Source organism: Ascaphus truei, chromosome 2 (assembly GCF_040206685.1).
Source record: "Ascaphus truei isolate aAscTru1 chromosome 2, aAscTru1.hap1, whole genome shotgun sequence".
Lineage (NCBI taxonomy): Eukaryota > Metazoa > Chordata > Amphibia > Anura > Ascaphidae > Ascaphus > Ascaphus truei.
In genome coordinates, this window is record NC_134484.1 from 50,751,002 (window position 1) to 50,762,522 (window position 11,521).

Genomic DNA, 11,521 nt, shown 5'->3' on the forward strand with positions numbered 1-11,521 from the left:
GTCTACCCAAAACATCTGGACTTAAATGTTATTTCATTATTCTTTGTTCAAAACTCCCAAATCTTGGCATAGTCTCACTTCACCAGCTACATTCCTATAAAAAAAAGTAGTGACCGGGATTGGCTGTATAGATCTAAATCTGCCTTTTCTATAACCCGTCTTATACAAAGCAAGGCTTCCAATTTACCAGCAACATTCAGTTTTAATTCAAAAATATAATTTATCTGGCAGGCTTCCAAGAAGAAACTTTCTGCATACCTTCTGTCGACAGTCCAGATGTGGAATGTGTGTCTAGACCAGGGGTAACCAACTCCCGTCCTCAAGAGCTACCAACAAGTCATGTTTTCAGGATATCCCTGCTTCAGCACAGATGGCTTAATCAGTGGCTCAGTCTTTGACAGACTTTGACCGAGCCACTGATTCGGCCACCTGAGAACCTGACCTGTTGGAAGCTCTTGTGGACTGGAGTTGCCTACTCTTGTTCTAGACACCATTGGTCTACCGTTACCGTTGGTCTTTCCAATACTGGCCTCACTTAAAGTAATGGCTTTCAGTGCTGACTTTCTCAGGTTAGACTACACATACTGTATATACCATAACTCAGGGGTTTAGTTAGTAGTTACGGTATGACATTAATCTTAAATAAGTTCAACAAGACAAATCTGAAACCGTTCCACTTCATTTTTCAGTTCACTCACCTGCCTTCCAGTTTGTGTAGATTGATAACTTGACAGTTTCACCTGTATTCAGCTGTACGTATGTAGTGTATTGATTCAAGAATGTAACGTAAATAAAACAAACAAATTAAACAATTCCCTCACAAGTCAGAATAAAGAAAATCCGGTTGTGGTTTCTGGTACACTGCAAAAAGGGAAATAAATCATTTACTGATGAATGTTATTGGGAAGGATTGTTAGTGCTCTTATAGCAATTGATACTAAGGATCAGAGTACTTATAAAAGCAGTAAGTAAAGTAGAATTGTGAGGTTCTTCAAAACCTATTTACTATATATGAATAGTGTTTGCACCCACTACAAAATAGATACTCCATTTTCATGGAGCACCATTAAACAGTGTAAATAAGTCTGTGGCTCTGCCTTCGATGGTGAAGATGAGATTTTCGGGAACAAGTGAGATACCATAAATATCTTCTTAAAAATGTCAGTTTCCTGTTCAGAAGTTCCAAATATTTAAGCAGTTTTAAACCAATGGCAACATTAATAATTGAATTAAATATGTATGTGTGTGTGTGTGTGTGTATATATATATATATATATATATATATATATATATATATATAAAGAATATCACTTGTGAGCACATTCACATGTCTTAGACAGGCCTGCAACCCTGCCTTTCACCATTATCAGCTAGCCTACAGTGCTTCCACTACAGCAAGGGATTCTGGGAAATGACATGCAAATGGGAACACAATGTGTCACCTTTTGCCTGAAATCTATTTTTACATGGAACCCTTGTAATCGGGGTTACCCCGAAAGACAATACAAAAGTCTAAATAGACATAGGAATGCTGGAAAGTACCTGACAGGGTGTATAAAGTATAGCTACTGACAGACACAAAACGGTGGCTAAATAAGGTGGCTGATACACTAAATAACAAAAATGCTGCAGTCTCCCTAAATCTGGGGACAAGTGTAAAGCATCACAATATCAGCAGTCTCACTGTGAAAAAACACATAAATAATCCAATAAAGCACACCTTAGTCTGTAGCAGCAGATAAGTAATACTTCACCTCATGTCAGGTACTCAGCACAGTCTGTGGTGGAGTCAAGGAGCAATGCTCACAGCACATGAATATGTCCTAGAGAGGGGACAAAACAGGGGATCCTGCCAACTGGACCTGCTCCTACGCGTTTCGGCCTTAGCCTTCTACTGGGAGTGGTACAGTGGGCAGTGTAACATGCACCTTAAAAAGGGATTTAATTAGGCTAGTGATTATAGACACCTGTAGTGTTTAATAAGTAACACATGGAGTAGGGAGTGTATCACTACATAAACATGCTATGTCATGGAGGCATCATGAGCCAAAGGCCAATAGTAGGGGAGTATTTCTTAAGCTCCTACCCATAAGAGGGCAGTACTGGCAGTTTGATATCACTTACGGGGTACTGCGCATGCGCATGACATCATGAGTGTGCGACTGTGGCAAAGCTGTCACCTATAATGCGCCATCCTAAGGCTAACCATGAGGGGAAGTATTGGAAACTCTTCCTGGCCGGATCTAGGGATGTTAGAAGCTCAGAAACCATATACACTAGAAGGATTTGCCATCTCCTTCATGACCGAGTGGAGGGCGACGGGGACGCTGATGTATGACATCACGGACATGCGCATCTGCATCCGTGATGCACGTTTTTTGCCCTCAGTGCCCTAGATCCGGCCAGGAAGAGTTTCCAATACTGTGCTGAGTACCTGACATGAGGTGAAGTATTACTTATCTGCTGCTACAGACTAAGGTGTGCTTTATTGGATTATTTATGTGTTTTTTGACAGTGAGACTGCTGATATTGTGATGCTTTACACTTGTCCCCAGATTTAGGGAGACTGCAGCATTTTTGTTATTTAGTGTATCAGCCACCTTATTTAGCCACCGTTTTGTGTCTGTCAGTAGCTATACTTTATACACCCTGTCAGGTACTTTCCAGCATTCCTATGTCTATTTAGACTTTTGTATTGTCTTTCAGGGTAACCCCCTGATCAGAGGTTAAATCAAATCTGCACTTCTCAGGGGATCCATGCCTTGTTTTAAATTTTCTGTGCTTTAATTTTACTTTATGTTCTGTGACATTTTTCAATAAACATTGTGGTTTTGTATTGTCAGGCATACTAGAGTGCTTTTATTGGGGCTCTTTTTTCTTTTTTGCAATATATATATATATGTATGTATGTATGTATATAATATAATATATATATAAAGAAGAAAAAAGCATCCGATCCTAGTGTGATACCAGTGAATAAAATGTTTTATATGTTGGATATTAACGATTAAAAACTCACAATACATCCGTAAATAATAAGCATGGTACTCATGCGTCAACAAGTGGCTCCAGAACGCCGCTCATCCTGATCCATCATGGGATATTCTCTTCTAGAACTCCACTGCTGGTGTCGCTGCTTGAGTAATACTCCGGCAACCCGCAAATGCAGAGAAGAGTTCCTACTGTATTCCTCAGGTTCCCAATACTAGAAGAAGCTTGTGGGGAGCGCAGAATTTCACCATGTAAAGGGAATGAAATAAATAATAGTGTAATACGTCCTAAACACCTGTAACAATGTATATGGGGATCGAGATTAAGAACTCACATTCTCCCAGTCAAATAACAGCATTGGAAGACAATATGAAGACTCTGTAGTTTGCAGGGGGGTCTTGCTTAGGATACTCTCCCTGGTATCAGTGGAACGAACCCTCGATGAAAACAGAAACAACTCTAGTGCAACATTGTATGTTCACTACTGATGTATTCAATAAAAACAGTGGTAATCCACACTTACATAAGCACCATGTGCATAGACACGTAACAATCAAAGCGCAGCAGCAGTATACACCATCTACCCCACTGCCGGGATCGCGTCGCGTCACTTCCGGTCCGGCCCGTCGCGTCACTTCCGGTTTCGCGATCGATCTTGAAATGGATCCACACGGGTTCTGGGGCATGGGGGGGCACACTCTGGGTTGCTGCTAGTTCACTCTACGCGTTTCGCTGGCGTGCCAGCTTCGTCAGGAGTCCGATCAGATCGGACTCCTGACGAAGGTGGCACGCCAGCGAAACGCATAGAGTGAACTAGCAGCAACCCAGAGTGTGCCCCCCATGCCCCAGAACCCGTGTGGATCCATTTCAAGATCGCGAAACCGGAAGTGACGCGACGGACCGGAAGTGACGCAACACGATCCTGGGAGTGGGGTAGATGGTGTATACTGCTGCTGCGCTTTGATTGTTATGTGTCTATGCACATGGTGCTAATGTAAGTGTGGATTACCACTGTTTTTATTGAATACATCAGTAGTGAACATACAATGTTGCACTAGAGTTGTTTCTGTTTTCATCGAGGGTTCGTTCCGCTGATACCAGGGAGAGTATCCTAAGCAAGACCCCCCTGCAAACTACAGAGTCTTCATATTGTCTTCCAATGCTGTTATTTGACTGGGAGAATGTGAGTTCTTAATCTCGATCCCCATATACATTGTTACAGGTGTTTAGGATGTATTACACTATTATTTATTTCATTCCCTTTACATGGTGAAATTCTGCGCTCCCCACAAGCTTCTTCCAAACAGTCAAGAGAGGAGGAACTGGATCTTCTCCTAAGAGGGTTGAGCAGCGAACTTTACTATTATTTTTGAACACTGTTTATATTTATATTTAATTATCACTATATATTTATATATTTATTTATCACTATATATTTATTACATCTTTATCGGAAGCGCCTCACAATTTTTGTTTTATCCCAATACTAGAAGGCAGATCATAGCCTTTCTCTCCGGCGTCAGGATTCACACTCTTACAGCTACCATAGCTCACTCACAACACGTGACCCTATGCTTTTCTTCCGTCTTAGTGGATTTCATCAGGGATATATATGTGTGTATGTCAAAAGGTGCGCTACTGAGCGTGGCCAAATGTATACAACAAAAGACAGAAAAACCCAATGCTACATCCAATGTGACAAAAATACACAGTGAAATACTTATATATTCTCTTGAATAAGGGTCAATTAGTTAAACCCTCTGGCCAAAGCATTATAAGCCTGCAAGCCACATCAAGGGTTGCAGACCTGTCTTAAGACATGTGAATGTGCTCACAAGTGATATTCTTTTTTGGCTATATGCTAACAGTGGAGGTTTTTTGTCGCCTTTTCCAACCACCATAACTTAAAGCTGCAGTGCAAGCTGACGTATAAAATAAAATATATATATATATATATATATATTATATATATATATATATATATATATATATATATATTCCCATTCAATATGTGCATCAATGCAATCTGCATATTGACCAGTGATTAGCTAAGCTGCAGATTGATCAGTTCTCCTGTAATCGATTGCTTGCTCCGGGTTACTTTATTCAGTTCTTGCACAGCATTCTGGGAAATGTAGTCCAGGAATATGATTGCCTAGGCAGTTACTAGATACAATTGGTGCACTGCTAGAGAGAGGGTGGGGCTCAAGAGCCAGAGCCTATCAGAAGGGGAAGGGGGAAATGGAACACTTTGGAAATGATTCCAACATTAGAAACATTAAAAATGTCTTTAAAACATTTTTTTTATAAAATGCTACCAGTATTTTCTCATAATACAGAACTGATTTATTAAAAGAAAACACACATGTAGGATATTGCTTGAACTGCTGCTTTAAATAATATGTGTATGTGTATTTATAATACATATGTGCAATTTTAACATACAATTGTTACTTTCCCCCTACCAGCTCCAGACTGCAATGCTTTATATGCGTTAGTTACTGTTGCATTTGCCATACTAGCATGCTTTTTTCAGTGTTACCTGAAAATGCTGCCTATTTAATAGTTTCTATGAGCTTTAGAAACATCGACACTCCTTCATTCAGTTTTTTTTTGTCCTGCGGTTTTTAGACTTTAGAAAAAAAAAGGACTTGATCAAGTTAGTATAAAACATCTTAACTTTAAAAAAATGTGTGACCCCCAGTTGTTGTCAGCAGTACACCTCCTTACTAAAATATTAATTAGCAACAATTTTATTAGGGCAAATGGCTACATGTGTACTCAGTAAGAGTATGTGTACGTTTAAGTTATGGTGTATAAATAAACTTTTTGTTTAGTAAAGGGTTCAAAAATCTCTTCAGAGTATTGGTCATTGCCAAGATTCTGAATACCCACCATCTTAAGGTACATAAAAATAGCCTTGGGGAAATTTCTGTTCTTACCAGCAGTGATACGTATTTCAGTTATATTTTAATATAAAGACAGTCATTCAGTTACTGTTTCACAATACAAGTTATTTGCACCTGTGGTTGGAAGTTTACAGAAGATCATATGTGAGCTGTTCAGAAAATGATGACAACGTATTTGGCACATTAACACATTTCCTGTTGGTTTAAATGAATAGATATGATACTTATCATAATACTTGTTTTAGAGGCAATTATGCAGTTACATAGTAGTTAAGCCGTATATATAAGCCACATTGATTGTGGTTACAGTTTGACTGAGAAATTACTTTAGACCACAGCTATCAAACTTCATTGCCAAGCTTAAACAAAACATTTGCTGAAAATAAACTTGTGTATATGTGTGTGTGTGTGTGTGTATATATATATATATATATATATATATATATATATATATATATATATACAGTGGTGGACAAATCACCAAAAAATCTACTCGCCAAACAAAAAAATCTACTCGCCACCTAGTACCACACGTGTGTTGCTTGGGCCAATAGGAGCTCGCCACGATGTTAAATCCACTCGCCCGGGGCATGCAAATTTATAGGTTTATCGAACACTGTATGTATATATATATATATATATATATATATATATATATATGTGTGTGTATATATATATATATATATATATATATATATATACTGTATATATATATATATAGGGTGGGTTCATTACCATTCAGCAGAATAGCAAAAAAGTGGCACCCCCCCCCCTGAAGACGATCCCTCCACGGGATCAAACACTTGATTCTGTCTGTCTGCTCAATACACTTTTTTGGATACTTACAAGTGAGTGCTGCCGCTTTTTTTTGCTGTTCAGCTAAATGGTAATGTACCCTCTGCATTATTTATGGGACTAGCTCCTTGCCTTACGGACTATTTGAATTGGAGTGCTTGTTTTTTCTCTTCATATATATACATGAGAAATTATATACAGTATATATATTTTCTCTCACAATCATCATTGTCTTTAGCCCTTGTTGACCAACTGCTGGATGAAGATCTCGCCAACAGTCTACCACGAATTGTAGTTGCAAGCCTCCCTTCTCCACGTTACTATAACAAGTTTTCTGATTTCATCCTCCCATATTACTTTTGGTCGTCGCCTTGGTCTTTTAATCTCTCTTGGAATCCGGTCGACTACCATTTATATTTGTCCAACGATGGTAATTTCTTCTTGCGATGTGTCCTGCCCACTGCCATTTTAGTTTATTTACCCTTTTCAGAGAATTTTGTTTGGTTTTGATTTTTTTTTCTACTTCCCCAGCTTCTTTCAAGATTTCAGTTGTAATTACATCTTCCCTGAGAGCCTTCACATTCTTCATTGATTTTTTTGCTTTTGCCACTTCTTCTGGAAAGACACATGGTACATCATTGAAAACTTCTTCTCATGTACAAGTTCTCAACTCTCTCTTTATAAGTCCTTGATCTTTTATTGTTGTTCCATCATCGTGTTTGAGTGCAATGATTTTCTTCTTCCCAACCATAAGTTGCTGCTTTGTCTCCTTAAGCTTTTGTTATATTAAATAGTCTTCTTCACCATAACAGTTACATTTTCTTTAATCTTCACTTATACGTTTGCGTGAGAGTGGGGTAATTGATGGAGGGGGAGGGGCGAGTGGGAGGAGAGGGGTGTAAGAGAGTGGGTGAGGGGGGACAGAGTGAAGAAGAGAGGGGGTAAGAGTGTGACAGAGGGGAGAGAAATACATGGAAAAGGGAGGGAAATAGAGGCGGGGCTCGTGAGGTATGAATGGGGGGGCTCGCAAGACCGCTGACACGGGGGGGGGGGGGCAGGGGGGCGATCATAACACTAGTCCTCTGCCCCGGAAAATCTGTCTACTGCCAGACCCCTGATATATAACTACTTCAAACTTTTTAGACAAGTATTTTTACTCCCTAAAACAAAATATAGCACAATGACCTGCTTGACCTTATTGAAACTCTTAAATAATTAAATCCACTTCACTGAAACTATAAACTAGAGCACAAAATGTTGCTTTTATTTCTTGACAAGACACAATAAGTTTTATAATGAGTGAAAAAGTGACATAAACCATTCAATGCACAAAGTCGAGCAAAAAAAAACCTGTGTGTATTCCACCTGAATATGTGCGTTTATGAAGCTGATTTATAATTATACACCAATGGAAGACCTACTGTATGTTAAAGGCTTGCTTTTGTGCTTGCGTACTTTGAAAAAAAGATTTCTCAATTTATCACCTTACTCAAACTTTTTGTCTGCTTTGCAATACTTCTAACTGCACAATGTAAAATCAGTAATCAAGCTCAAACTGTTGAAACCAAAAGCCCATTAAACTTGTCTTGTCTGTACTTTAGTCTAAACTCCTTTTTAATGCAGCAACTGAAAGCACTAGAGAAAATCCAGAAGATGAAAAGTGACATGCTCAATGTGTTCGTGCATATCATTACCCACAATCCTTATCTGCTGGTTAACGCATTTTATGACAAGTGACAGTGTGGGAGAACAAGGCAGGTTTGGGGAGGCATGCAAATATACTCTGGAGTTTTTTTTTTGTTTTTTTATTAACACCTGTATCACCCTTATTGATTCTATCCTGGGATTTTCTAAGCACACCAGAGGCTGAGAAATTACATTGGAAGCCTATTTGTAGTAACTGGCCAGAGGTATTTGACTTGCTAAATTGAAAGGAGATTAGGTTTTGACATTTTAGGAGGTTTAGGAGACAAGGTAATTCCTTGTAGTGTGAGAGTGGCATTTTGCTTCTGAAAACTGAACTATTTTCACAATTCATTCCATTCAACTCAATTCCATTCTGCTTCTTACCTGTTAGACAGCAGGATGTTTTTGTTCCAATTCTATGGTAAATCTACTCATAATAAATCGTTCCATGAGGACACATAACATAACCATATCTCTGTTAATATGTTGTCGTTCCATCACAGTCGCTCATTACCTCCCAAACTAAGTAAGTGTGTGATAATGGAAGTAATAACAATATTTTCCATTGAGCTCCATGTAATTTATATGTTTTTTTTATGGCTAGCAAATAATCTCATATTTTTCAGATATAATCAGTGTCTCAATAAAAACACATATTGCATTTTCTTTATACTTTACTAATTGTTTTCTGCTAGTGCACTTCCAATAACCTGTAGAAGCAGGAAGTTAGAGCCATGGGGTGATTACAACCATAGGTCATTGTACTGTACATGTGACATCTGTAATGATAAAACCTTCTTAATTGTTGTGTAAGCACATTGATTAATAATGTGGAGGACTGCAAATATGGATATCCGTTAGAATAAATCCTTGAGTAATGTAATTTGTGCCACATTCAGCGAGTTTATGTTTAATATTGGTTGCAGAAAGGTACCCCACTTCTACTTACTATTAATTAAAAATGATACTGTAAATTAAAGAGCAACTCAAAATAATTATGTGTATGCTTTAATTGTAATGGATAGCATTATTTGTTATTTATTTAATCTTCGTATGGTGCTTCTCTGTTTTGGTACACATACCGTATTTCCTCGATTCTAAGACGTCATCGATTGTAAAACGCACATTGATTTAATAACAATTGTCGGGGGGAAAAGAAACATTACATTAAATGTGCAGAAAACAATGTTTGTTTTTAATGACATTTTAAGTGACAATTAGAGATAACTTCTATTATTATTATATTCTATGCGCAGGCAATGACAACTTAAATGTAGGCACCTTCAGCCTGTCATAGGGCACAAGCAACCTCCTGCTCAGCAAAACGTGTGCTGCGCCAGGGTTGGCTGCATCACGTTCTAGGAACGTCATTCTGCAACGTAGGCGACCACGTGATCCTCAGTTGTCTCGCATTAGCGGCCATACGGGTACAGGAATCATACCCGTTTTTCAATGACATAGATTGTAAGACGCATCCCGATTTCAGAAATGGAAAAATGTGAAAAATAAAAGTGCGTCTTAGAATTGAGGAAATACGGTACTATATATGTGCTTCTGAATTTAGTACATATTCAGATTTTTGAGGTTTGTATAAAGCAATTTTTTTTCTTTATTTGCTAGTTGGGGACAAAATTATAGTTGGATTTATTGGATTAGATGTTGCACTGTTCTGCAGAACTTCCTTTGTTTTACATCTTCACCTGGAAAATGTCAGAGTGAAACATCTTTCTAATTAATCCAATGAATGAAATAGAGACAATCTGCTCCTTTTCTTATGTGTAGAATAGAAACAACTAGAGATGGGCACATTTTATTGCTCAGATCGAGCAGTTCCTTTGGTGTGCGAATTTCTGCAAATCAGTCTTTAAAAGGGCGATTTGTCTTTTCCAGATATTTATGATTTTTTTTTTATTATCGACAATCCAACCTCATGTGGAGAAGCATAGGCAGGAAAGGGGGAAAATGAGAAAATAGAGAAATACATAAGATGGTAAAGAGAAAGGAAGGAGAAAGACATGCTGGGGGTGAGGAGAGAGACACGCTGGGGGGAGAGGAGAGGAGAGGAAAAGACATGCTGGGGGGTGAGGAGAGAGAAAGACACGCTGGGGGTGAGGAGAGATATAGACATTCTGGGGGTGAGGAGAGAGAAAGACATGCTGGGGGTGAGGAGAGAGAAAGACATGTTGGGGGTCAAGGGGTGGGGGGTGTAAAGAGAGAAAGATATTGGAGAAAAGAGAGAAAGATTTTGGTGAAAAGAGAGAAAGAAATTGGAGAAAAGATGGATAAGGGGGAAATAAATTGAGAAAAACAGAGGAAGGAAAGAGTGACACAGGATCAGGAAAGAAGAAAAATATGTGAGGAGGGGACAACAGAGATCAATACCAGGGGAAAAGATGAAATGACATGAAGGGTGTGTGAGAGGCACTATGGGAGGAAAGCAATAAGGGGGAGGGAGGACAGAGACATGACTGGGCAAAGTAGACCGAAATATGATTGTCCTAACTGTAAGCAAGCACAGCATGGGGGCCCCATTCTTTGTGCTGGGCCCAAAATATTATGTTGGTGGCCCTGGCGGTAACTAAGTACATGATTCTTCAAATCTAGAAACTTTATTTGAATGCGGATTTCATTTTGAGTTGGATACAATAGGATTGGCCATAAGAACGGCCCACCAATCACTCAATTACTTTTTTTTTAAACTACTATATTATATTATTTGTTACAGTTAAGCTTCCTTTTTATCTTTTCCAGCATACTTGGTTTGCATCTAGGTATTCATATGTGTAAAGATAAATTCCAATCTTTTTTTCTATTAGTTTAGGGTAAATAATGAAATGCAGCTTCCAAAATAGATCTGTTTCATTGCTGTGCATTTTTGTTTTAGGAGGGTGCATAACTGCTACAAATGTCGTCAGTGCAGTTTTACAGCTGCAGACACTCAGTCTTTATTGGATCACTTCAACTCTGCTCATTGCCAGGAGTCAGAAATCACTACATCTAATGGCGGGGAGAGCCATGGGACATCTTCCATCAAGGAAGAACCAAAAACTGACCTGAAAGTGTACAATCTTGTCACTCCTGATTCCAAAATGGGAGAAGCCATATCTGACGGCACCGTGAAGAGGGAGAAGCTTGATGAC

At 38.7% G+C, this 11,521-nt stretch overlaps 1 protein-coding gene across 4 annotated transcripts in view; it reads left to right on the forward strand.

The window, feature by feature from the left end:
• Window positions 1–11,521, forward strand: part of TRPS1 (transcriptional repressor GATA binding 1) — a 254,142-nt gene that overhangs the window by 89,035 nt on the left and 153,586 nt on the right. For all 4 annotated transcript variants that reach the window (XM_075582406.1, XM_075582409.1, XM_075582407.1 and 1 more), the window contains one exon: window positions 11,266–11,521. This exon is cut by the window's right edge and continues 348 nt beyond it. In XM_075582406.1, coding sequence (XP_075438521.1) covers window positions 11,266–11,521 — 256 coding nt within the window. The remainder of the gene's footprint in view (window positions 1–11,265) is intronic.